At 35.8% G+C, this 12,195-nt stretch overlaps 1 protein-coding gene across 2 annotated transcripts in view; it reads left to right on the top strand.

Moving 5' to 3' along the window:
* Positions 1-239: 239 nt before the first annotated feature.
* LOC408444 (unconventional myosin-XV) overlaps positions 240-12,195 on the top strand; it is a 72,448-nt gene continuing 60,492 nt past the window's right edge. Inside the window, exons 1-2 of one of the 2 annotated variants that reach the window (XM_006560181.3) lie at positions 240-1,940; positions 11,073-11,178. In XM_006560181.3, coding sequence (XP_006560244.2) covers positions 11,158-11,178 — 21 coding nt within the window. In that variant the 5' untranslated portion in view covers positions 240-1,940; positions 11,073-11,157. Of the gene's footprint in view, positions 1,941-11,072; positions 11,179-12,195 lie in introns of those variants that run through there. The other variant, XM_026445134.1, reaches the window with a different exon arrangement.

Genomic DNA, 12,195 nt, shown 5'->3' on the forward strand with positions numbered 1-12,195 from the left:
GTTTATTTTGTTAATAAAAATTTAATATTAACAAAATAAAATTACTATATGTAAACTTCACCTCTAATTATATTACAATTCTTAAATAAAAATTATAGAACATCAAAACCACTATCGGTATTTCAGAATGTGCAACACTCAAAAATCGAGATCTTGTTTATGATTTAATAATAGACAAAATAATAATCCCAAGAGCTGATTCAAACAAAGTTCCAAAACAAAAATAAAATATAATTTTCCCTTATTAAAGAAATTTATTTAAATAATGTTTCCCAATAAAGTAACGCAATATTTTACGATAATCAAATATTCTATTATAAAATACGTTACAAATCGTACTATTAATGATTACTGAATTCTTCTTCTAAAAAAAAAAGTTAATTTTAATCGTTTCATTCAAGGAAACACACGAATGGTGAGTGGAAATCCAAGATACATTAGTCACATACCAACATTAAGCTGCAGGTGTTCGCATTGCTGAGCTACTAATAGAACTACGAAGGGTACATTAACATAAAATAACCTAATACGTTATCTCCTTATAGAAAACCAAACATGTAGGTTATACTAAAACTCATTTCATACTAAAAATTATATTATATACAATTACACCTAATACCAACAATCTGCAACGATAACAACCACAATATCGATCAATTTTTAAACATTCCAATTTTCACAACCATCTCGCCAAACTTCCATATAATAATTTCTCACAAAACAGACCTATCTAACTCATCATTCAACCTGTTCAAACAATCCTCCTCCAGCAACTTTCCTCAAAAATAACAACAACAACAACAACAATAATAATAATAATAAAACAGAAGATATTCCATCCACACGTAGCATTAGCAATTAGCATTACCCATTTCCCCAATTCTCGACGTGGAGAGGCCCCCATACCGTTTCGTCAACACGTGCTCGTCCCGAGACCCGATTCGAGCAAAAGTGAAAAGCAGCCTGAAAACCGAGCCACGGCCAGATACGGGGACAATGGCCGCCGCCGATTAGACGACCTCTTTGGGGTGCTCCTCTTTTTTTTCCTCCTCCTCTTCTTCTTCTTCTTTTCCTCTCTTTCCTTTTCTTTCTCTTGCCCGATCGAGTCGGCCATTTACATTTGGCAAACATAGAGGCAGGTATGCACCCAGACCCGCGCGCACACCTGTGTCCTTCCCCCGTCCGTGTACACGACAGGCGTATAATAAAAGAACGAAGAACGAAGAAGGGGACACACGAATCCACCACACGGGTACCACCTGTGTAATGCGTGTAACGGTACAGGAGGAGCGTACGGTGGCGCCAATCGTTCGCCACGCGAACTAAAAGTCTTCTTAGGCGAGGTCGAGCGGCCGCATACCACGATCCGGAATCGCGTCGAGTACGCAGTCGGTGACCGGTCGTCCGGGAACGCTCCAAGATACACCGAGATAAACGGAGGAGAGGCGAGCCCGGTCATCATTTCGAGGTGTCCTGGAACACGATCCCGAGCTTCCTCGTGTGACAGAAATAACTTCGTCGGGGGAAATAACACTCGTGACTCCTTCGTACTCCGTGACAAAACTTCAGGCGAAACGCCGCATCTCCTTCTCTCTCTCTCTCTCTCTCCTTCCCCCTCCCCCCCGTTTTCCTCTCTATTTCACTTCTCCTTTCCACCTTTCCTTTGTTCTTCGCCCGCTTGTTCCATCCACCGACGATCTCTCGTCCTCGTGATCGCCTCGTCTCGCTTCGTGATCACGCGCTTCGTCCCCCCGCCGCGTCGTCCGCTGTGAAGTCAAACGTTTCCCTTTGTGAACGTTCAAACATTCGTGACACTTCTTCTTAATCAGGAGGAGAGAAAAAATTGGATTCCAAGGAACAAGATCGGGAAGAGGAGGAGGAGGAGGAGGAGGAGGAGGAAGAGGTGGTGAAGATAGAGAAGAAGAAGAAGGATCACAGTAGTGAGTAACTGAGTTATAAGAGTGTGTGTACATATATCCGCGGGCATGCCGGATGCTTGGAGACATCAACGCGCGGTCGGGACATGCGCTCTCTTGCGCCCGCTTTGTGCGGGCTCTCGGCGCCCCTCTTCCCCCCCCGCCTTCGATATCGATGACATCCTCTTCCGCGATCGATACCCCGCTCCCCCGTGAGAGAGAACGAGGGATTTCGATCGATTTTTTTTTAAAAATGGCGCGGTGACAACGTCCTAGCTACGCCAGGCATTCGGCCCGATCGTCCGCCGGATGCTGTGCGACCCATTCGAAATGCCATTCGACGCGCGTATTCCTTTCCCTTCCATAAACATGGAGTTTCGAGCGGTCGAAACTCTCCCCCCTCCCCTCCGTGTCATGCCGGCGATCCGGTCACAGACCAGTTCCTCGTCCGGAGACAACGGAATATTTCTCACGATCTCGCGGACGCCACGCACACTGCCTCCATAGATTGTATGCTCGTTTCGTAGAGCGGTTGGTTGTTGTAATACAGCGCCGGCCGTTGGCCGCCGGGGAAGGGGGGTAGTACGTTGGACGACGAAGGTGGAACGAACGGGTTTATCGGTATCGGTCGGTATCACGATGAATAAAAATGCCCCCGAAGGAATAATACTCGAGAGGAATTGTGGCGCGACGAAGGAAGGAAACGAAATGATCGTAATTTTCTTCCTCCTTTTTTCTTTTTCTTTTTCTTAGAAGAAGTCAGCGAGGAAGAGATGCTGTCGATTTTGTAAGATATAGATACACTGTTTACGCGTAGTTAGACGTGTGACTCACAGTTAATGGATTCCGTGCTTCATGTATATTTATAATGATACTTAACGCGAGAAAAATTCGATATATTCTTGGTCAAATCGCGGTTTTAATTGCGGACGGTTCTTTTTAAGTTTTCTAAAAATATAATATTTGCGTATATGTGTGTTTTTAGAACGATGGCTGGCGTAGAGTCAAAATAATGTCGTTTCGAAAATTGATGGAAAATTGAAAAATTGAGGTTAAGTTAATCGTCGAATCTTTTTCGAATTCTAGAGAAAAGGAAAAATAATCCGCAAAGATCTTCATATTAAATAAAAAAACTGATAAATTTCTCGATGAAATTCATTCAACTCTCTGGCTTGGTGGACGATTTCATCAAGTGAAATCGGATATTTCAATAGGATCAAAACATTGGAAATAAATTTTACCGTGGAGATATTTGAATATTGGAACGAATCGAATTCGTACGTTCTCGAATATTTCTTTCTTCTTTTTTTTTTTTTTTTTAATTTTTAACGTGCTTGTTTAATAAGAACAAGATACAGTTTGATCTAGATGCCCGATTAGGCGAAAGTATTCAAGGACAGTGAATCGTGTGACCTCCCGTTGTTGCTGGAGAAAGATAGTGTCCCGTTATTAACATTCATTCATGTCACGCAGAAGTTCAAACAGCGTTGAAGAGATATTAGCAACCAAGAAATGGCTAATGAACCATTGTAACCAACTAATGAATTATCAACGAGAAAACTGTTGTCTGTTTGCTCGAAACGTTGAAAAACGGTAAAAGAATAATACTCGAATAATACTTTGCTCCATAATTTTTAAAATTAAATCTAATAGATATTTGAATATCGTCGATGTTAAGATACATTGTTTGCAAAATTGGTATGCAAATAATTTTCACGACCGTTAAAAAAATATTTGAAATTATGATAATTTTTATATAATCTTTTATATCAAAATTACCGATCGTGTAACGCGATTTCGAACGATTCATGCAACTTTCTCGTTGCTGACAAATTTTATTTATCCTCATCGCGTTTTACGTAAACGTGGAGAAACCAAAGCAGATAAATATCGATCATTATCGAACCAATTGTATCACACGAAAAATTATTGTTCGTGGAATATTTTGATCGAATTGTGGAATCGAGTAACTGGAAGAATTTCATTGGAGATTAGAGAATGGAACGGTTAATTATAGCTGTTGTTACGCTTTTAAAGCTTCCAATCAGTGCATCGATAAGAGAGCAGACTTTAGGAAGCACTTTCACCGTGAATTTTAACTCGTTCCGTATCACTCGCAATCGAACTTTCAACAAACGGGTATAACAACTTCTTCCAATTACCAGCCAGCGCCAAATATTTGCACAATCTTCGACAATATTTGCGAAATAATCCGACTTCTTCGAGTCGGATATCTTGCTTCAATTAAATCGTAATTGATACCGTGACAATTTGTCTCGTTGATAATACAGAATTGTACGAAATATAACGTAAAAATCTTGAATTATTAAATTAAAAAAAAGGTAAAAAGAGAAAATTGAAATATTACCAAATATCAAATAATACGATAGAAGAAATTAAATACTTGTAGATAGAAATTAAAAAGTTTAAATATAATCAGAAAAGTAAAAGTTTGATATAAAGTTAATATTTCTCGAATTATAATTACAAAAAAAAATAAATAAATGAAATAAAATTAAGCAAAAATACATGTACAAAAATATTTAATAATTCTAGATTATCGTTAAATTAATTTAACCAAGTAGTTAATTTCTCAAGAAAAAAAAAAAAGTTCGATACATTGTTTCAATTCATTCAATGGAACAGTGATTTGATTAAAACTATAATTCAACATCGAATAATAAAAATTTGACGGTGATTATTCTTTAGAATATTTTCTTTAGAGAAGAATATATTCTTTTAAGTTTTATGAATAACTGCCAATCACCATATCATTAACATTTGAATAATCCAAGATTTTTGAATACAACTTGAATAACAATTTGTTCTCGTGCATAAGAAGTGCATAAATATATCTCTCTTCCTGCGTTCGAGGGGGGGGGAGGAAAAAAGAAAAAGAAAAAAAAATTGCCTCCAATTTCTACTCCTTATTTACCACGATGACACTAAGGATAAGTAAATCTTTTGCGTGTCTTTCATTTCGATAAAGGAGAGGCGCGATTATGAATTACATAAGATCCTTGTATCACCGTAGCCGAGCTGCTGCTTTCTCTGTTTGACCTCGATACCTGTCCGACGAAACTCTGATTCTCTTACACGTTAGATTGGGCTTCCATTGATAAAGAAAAAAAAAAAAAAAGAAAAATCGAGTCTCGAATCGAGTCTTCTTCTTTGCGTCTAGATACCTTTGAAGAGATATCTTCATCTTTCATGACGCAAGAAACAAATAAGAAATGAAGAATTCTATCATTGCACTTCATCTAGATCTCCTTCCCCCTCGAGATGAACGTAATATCGATATAACAGCGAGATAATCTAACTGGATATTGATATTAAGTTCGAATAATAAAATATGGAATATTAGAAAAAGGTGATAAAAGGAGAATTAGGATTAATACTAATTCCATTGCTATTGCATTTCACCAATAGAATGATGTTTTCTTCTGAAGAAAATTCAAAGGAGACGTTTACGTTCCTTGTTGTTAATAATAATTGACGAGGAATATATTTATTTCTTGAGCGGAGAAAAGAAATTCAATCTTGAAAGTATTTATGCTTCTTCAAGAATTGTTGTAATAACATGTTTCTTCCAGTTATATTGTATAAATATTTACATATACATCCTCGAAATTGAATTAAAAGTATCCTTGAAAATGAAATAAAATTATAATATTCTTTCCGTATATAATTCGCTACTTGAACAGTTTGAACTGAGAATTGAACATGCTTCGAGCAACATCGAAGCATTTCCCTCAAAGGGAAACAAAAGACAATGCATTGTCGATCACGATCAGCCTGATCATAATTGAACGTTATTATAATAACTGTATCGTGCATGTGCTACGTATTATTAAGTTGCGTAGCAGAGGCATGAATACTGGAGCAACAGTCGGATGAAAAAAACGGATTGTGAAAGATTTTATAATAATTTTTATAATAATCCTGTTCGTTAGAGAAAAAAATGCTAATCTCATTAATTCTCCTATTTGCCCTATTAAAGTTTTTATAGCAATATCGTCGAGCAATCATCGTTATTTTGCAATAGAGTTGATCTCTTTTGCAAATATCTATGATGATTATTCAGATTATATTCGCTTTAATTTCAATCTTATATATATATCTTCTTCTGAGTATGGATTAAAGTTAAAATTAAATTAAAATTATCTTTTTTTTTCATTATAAATCACCTCTATACGAGGAAAAAACGCGTTAAAAGATATTTTAATTATCCAATAGTGAAAATTTTTCATCCGTCAAATGCACGATCATGTCAAATCTGAAATAAGATTTCGTAAATTCTCGAACAAAGAGGAAGAAAAGCGAGAAAGGATTAGCTTGTGACGATACTACAAACGAACGATGGGACATATTTTATTTTTCCTTTTGTTCCGCAACGTTCAACGTGTTTTGCGATGCACAATTTGTCCCCGTGAACGATTTGACAGGAGTAAATTATCCATTTCAACGGAATGGAAGGCAATTCATTCGATGCCCTGAAAACTTATTTCACCGTATCGTAGCTGAAATGACGATTCGTCGTTCGTAATTTCGTGTCATTTTCTAGGATGGGCCTTACCATTCCATTCCATAAAAGCTTTTCGCGAGATCTTATTGTTGGAAAAAAGTAGAATTTTATTTACATAAGAAGAGAAAGAAGAAGAGATAAATGAAATTTCATTTAACAAGAAGAAAAAAAATAGACAGAGGGATAATAAATTCAAGATATTGTATTATTAATCATAGATTGAGGAACAACTAGATTAGGAGAAAATAGAATTTCTAAGTGAAATTCCTTTATGAAAAATGTTGATCACGTCCATTCGATGTTATAGAAAATATTAAGGTTATGAGATCGTAAAATTTAATCTTAATACTCGCTGCATTTGTAACATCGTTTCTACTACCATGTATATAATAGTTATCATAAACTGTATAGGAAATGGGTGCAATAAACTGGTAGTACATAATATATATATATATATATATATATATATATTGCAATTCAGAAACCTATTTTATCTTAATGCATCTGACAATATAAAGCACATGATTCACTCTTGGGAAATTTCCAACTCAATTATTTTTATTTTTCAAAAATAATATTTCGTGCAACTTTGTATCAATTTTTGTATATAATTTATTATTATTTTTTCCTTCTTCTTCTTCTCTCTTTTTTTTTTTTTTTCTTTTGCAAAACGATAATTTGTCAGATCACAGTATTCATTATGCATTCAAAACAGTTAAAGCTGCTGTACGCATAAAAACCGCCTATTTAATTTGCCTAATTTTCCTATATTTTAACCTTCTCAGAGAGTCCAACTTCCCCAAATTATCGTCCTTATTAAACTTATTTTGCTTAAATAGCGTTGATCACTATCAAGGGATAATTAATAAACTTCAACATTCTTCTTAAAATTCCCCGAACAACCTCTCTTAATATAATATTTTTAATATATTTAAGAAGCAAACACGACGAGAAGTTGCAGCAATAAATAATTTTTTTTTTTCAAGTAATTTAAAATATTAATATTCGCGTATTAATATTCGACCCGAGTAGAAAGTTTCCAAGTCGCCAAAAATTACGACTATGTTTAAATCATAAATTTCCATACGAATCTCTAAAAAAAAAAAAAAAAAAAAAAAAAAAGGAAAAAAAAATTCGTCCTCCTTGCATCTGTCCAAACAATCTTTGACACACGTCTCATTAATAATTCACAGACAACGATATACACTCCGCGAGCAGAGAATCGCACAGAGTCGAATCCGGCGATTGTGATACGCGTGATTCATAACGTGTCGTTAACTCTAGCAAACCAGGTAGAGAGATGCAGATGTTTGAGTAGTGTAAGTGCTAGTGATGGGATCAACCATACTCTGAGAGAAGGCTGAAGATCTCTTTCTGGATTTCCAACACTTTCGAATATAATATAAACACAAATCTAAACTCAAACTTCCAATTTCTCATAAATTTTTATACAACACGTCAAAATTGAATCGCAATTTTTATCTTGCAAATTTTGATCTTCAAAGCATATCCATCAAGGTGTTAATTCATGAGATATTTTCTAAGAATTGTATTCGCATATTTTTATTTTTCTTTCGAAATCCATCAAAGATATTCGTAAATCGAATAATTTAATTACACGTGAAATTTGGTTTGATTTCGCGATCGAGCTTGATCCCATCGCTAGCTTACTACGGTCGTGAGCATCGATCACATGAACAAATCGTCGAGTAAAAGTACCTCCTGGCGTCCTTCTGCGGTACTCACGCAGGAATGTATTTTGCAATCTTATGCTAATTTGGTTAGTCACCCTCGCGGTCACTCGATTCTCTTCGATATACTCTCGCGGCGAGATTCGAGAATATATACATATACGTACATATATATATATTTCCAAGACGAAATAGAGACTGAGCGTAGGTGAAAGACAAAGGGAAGGAACAATGGAGACGGCAATTTGGCCTTTCGACACTGTCGATTGTACATTGTCCCATTGCCCGAGGGAAAATGGCGATGATCGTTAACCGATCGTGTGCAATAGGTTTTTACTACGACATTGAGATGTTTATGATGGATCGTTGAAGGAACGACGTGAACTAATAGACGGCTATGATTCATATTGTTAGTAACATAAATCGATTGCTCATTGTTAAGATTCTGTTAAAAGTCGATTTGGAATTAATGCCCCTCATCTCGTTGAGATTTTAAGCTTTGAGTTGTATATTTCCAAAATTTTGTCCAGATTTTTATTTTAATTCAACTGTTGATTTTCTTGAAAGTATTTTTCTTTTTGTTCAAAAGTAAAACGATTCAAAGGATCTTGCTGCATTTATTAATACACGTGTTATTAATTTCTATTTTAATAAAGCTTGAAATTCCAGTAGATAAAGATATTCTAAAAATAACAGAGATTGTCAAGCTACATAGAAATCTACTTATTTATCGTATATCTTTATCTATATCAGAGGAAATATATTTTGAATACTAAGTTGAAGCTTTTTCCCAATTAACTATTTAATATTTTTCAAGTATTCAACAATGAGTATTCAATGATCGATGTCCTCCTCTTTCTTTTTTCCCCGAATACTGAACCATTCTTCTTAAGTGGAAAGAGGATTTCAATTTTTAAATTTCACCGAAAAACGGAAACACAGCGACTAATTTCACATACAAATGTACCACACGTACCGCGACGTTCATCCACAACGTTCCAATATTGAACCAGTAGTGTTGAAATATTCCATCGGCGTACGAAAATTTTACGCATCGTGGGTCAAAACTTTTCTTCCACTTTCTCCTCACAGTGAATATAAACTTCATCGAGCATTTTCAACCACCGCCGTTTCTCTCTCTCTCTCCTCGCCATTTGGACGGGGACCTCAAAGGAGAGGTAGAAAGAGGAAAGAGCTCAGTTTCTTCATCCATCGCGCCGCGCGAATTATCCTCTTGCGACAGTTCCGGTATTCCAGAGGAACGCCGGATCCGATCGATTTCGGTGGCTTTTGCAAACGCGTTCAAGAAAAAAAAGTATATCTCTTTCTCTCCCCGACGTGAATCACCAAGCGATATATCTCAATTTTTCTGAAACGAGGTACCGTTTCCTCGCGCGAATACGGAACACTTTGCGACACTTCCGCCGCTTTGCGAAACGTTGCACGATGAGTATCGATATCTTGCCACGCGAACGATACGTGTATCTCCCGTCAAAGACGTTGCGAAATTCGAATGATGCGGAGGAATGATACCGCGAATTCTTTGACGGGTTGTTACAATTTTCTTTCATTTTAAAAAATTGTTACGTTGATTGATAATTGAGGAAAGTTTCTTTTTTTTGATTGATTGATTGATCACGTGATCAATATTTTGAATGAAAATATATATATATATATATACTTTTAAAATGGAACGAAGCGAAAAATAATACATTATTCAAGCAACAAGTAAAATTAAACGATGAAAATAATAAGAGAAAGCGGAGAATTAAATAAATATTCATAAATATCCATTTAAGTTAAAATGATTAAAATTAATCGAAAGTGCCTATAATTTTGACGATTGTAAAAAATTTTAAATCAATTTCACCGATGAACAAATGACTTGAACGAATTAATTGTAAAATTTCAAGTATTTCTTTAATACCACATTCGTCGTGAATAATGTTATTAATATTCACCGAATATTTTTAAGAAGTTAAAGAAGTTAAAAAGAGAGGAAAAAAATTTCACGAAAAATACCAAAAAATGTTGATTAATCGAACGCGGTTCAAGGTCGACGCGATCCTCCTCTTGAAATTTGACGATTCTTCTTCCTTCTCCTCCTCTTCTTCTTCTCGTGATAAACACGATGTCGAATCACGCAGCAGATCGTTTAATATTCCCAGCGTGTATCTAAAATTTAAAGGCACGACTCGTGTACGTAATAATATTTCCATCTCGACGAGGAAGATAGGCTCGAGCGAATTTTTCTCCTTAAACCGTTGCTTCGTGCAACGTGGTGGGTTGTCACTGATACCGGAAGTCGAATAATAATCAGCAGCTGCACGGTGCTTCCGGTTGGCAGCGACTTATCGCTATTTCCGATCACGTACTTCAGAGTTTATGACGTCGATTGAATCGTTCGTCGATTCGTTTTTCTTTTTTCTTTTTTTTTTTTCGCGTTTTCTTCCATCTTCATGATTCCTCGAAACTCGATTTTCAAAAAGAAAAAAAAGAAAATATTCGAAAGAATAAAAATATGAAAATCTTATCACGTTTTGGAAATTTTTGTATACTCTTTCCGATAATTATCAAGTTAATGGTATTTTTTAGATGAAAAATATTAATTTTAATTTTTCATCTAAAGAAATTCGAACGATTTTCGATAGAATAACGTTGATTTATTTCGTTCGTTTATATTCATTCACGTTTATTGGACTTTAACGAGTTTAATGACTTACACGGTTGAGCGGATCGATGATTAAAGAGATTTCCTCGAGGATGGAACACACTCTATAAATTTAGTGAGCTTCGTTTTAAAACGATTCCAAAGAAACAAATCTTACCACGAGTAAAATGTTTAATCATCGATAAACATCCATTAATCTCTCTTATTAAAATCTCGTTTATTCGATTATTATCGACGACTGGAATAATTCTTTTTTTTTTTTTTCACAGAGATCCAGAGACCAACAACCTCCCCCGCCCGTGCAAAATGAGGGTAGCTCGTTCTTCTTGGACAGTTCTCTAACCTAATCTCAACATGTACGCCGAGTGGCAAAAGGTGAGCCATACTGTTCTACATCCCACAATTTAAATCCACTTATGTATTCAAAACGACCAACTAAATTACTCAAAAGAATATCTTCCATAATATTCCATAATAATCGATTATATATACGATCCTTCAAATTTATCATCGATGAAAAGGCTTCTAGATGTTATCTAGAATTAACAAATTATCGAGAACAATTTTAAAAACAAGCCTCTTCTAACGATATATATATATAAAAGAAAAAGAAGGATTGTACGTTGCATAATATTTACGTGGTCATGATTTACGTAGCCTGAGGATCGGTTGCGTGGTCGGAGTCAATGATCTGTGCACACGCAATTGCGTCGCCGTGCAACCAAGCCACTTTCGAATGCCTTTGCGCTTCGCGAGTCGCCTCTCGTCCACCGATCTGATCTACGCTCTTCTACGAAGGAATATAAATATATATGCTCCATGTCCCCTCTCGCTTCGTCGCCGCGGAGACGGAATCGGGGAAAATATTGAAAAACGAAGGGAAGAGATCGAGCGCGAAATCGAGCGCGACATTTCGTGGATCCAAGAGGAGAAATTCCGCTTCTCACGGCTTCCACGGCTTGTGCAACTTTGTGCACTTCCCTCTCCCCTCTCGAACAAATAGAGCGCGATTGTCTCGAGAAGCAGAAAAATCGTACTCTGCTCGCGTCTGGAAACACGAGCTTCGTTGCAGGATAGAAACGAAAAGAAATTTTTACGATTTTTTACAATTTATACATATGGTGAATACGTGATATAATACGTCGGTTCGTGAAACAAATTTTTGTAAAATTGAAATTGTGCAATACTAAGGAATGTATGTTAATTCTCCTTTGTCGATAAAATTTCTCATTTCTCTGAAATGTGAATAAATATCAACGAACAGATGATTCTTAATTTTTTCTAAGAGTAAATGTTGAGGCTGGGTCTCGTATAATATAAAGGAATTTAATTTGATCGAATGGATAAATTGCACGTTGGAATATCGAAGAATGGCGAAATTGTTTGGAATCC

Source organism: Apis mellifera, linkage group LG14, assembly GCF_003254395.2.
Source record: "Apis mellifera strain DH4 linkage group LG14, Amel_HAv3.1, whole genome shotgun sequence".
Classification (NCBI taxonomy): Eukaryota; Metazoa; Arthropoda; class Insecta; order Hymenoptera; family Apidae; genus Apis; species Apis mellifera.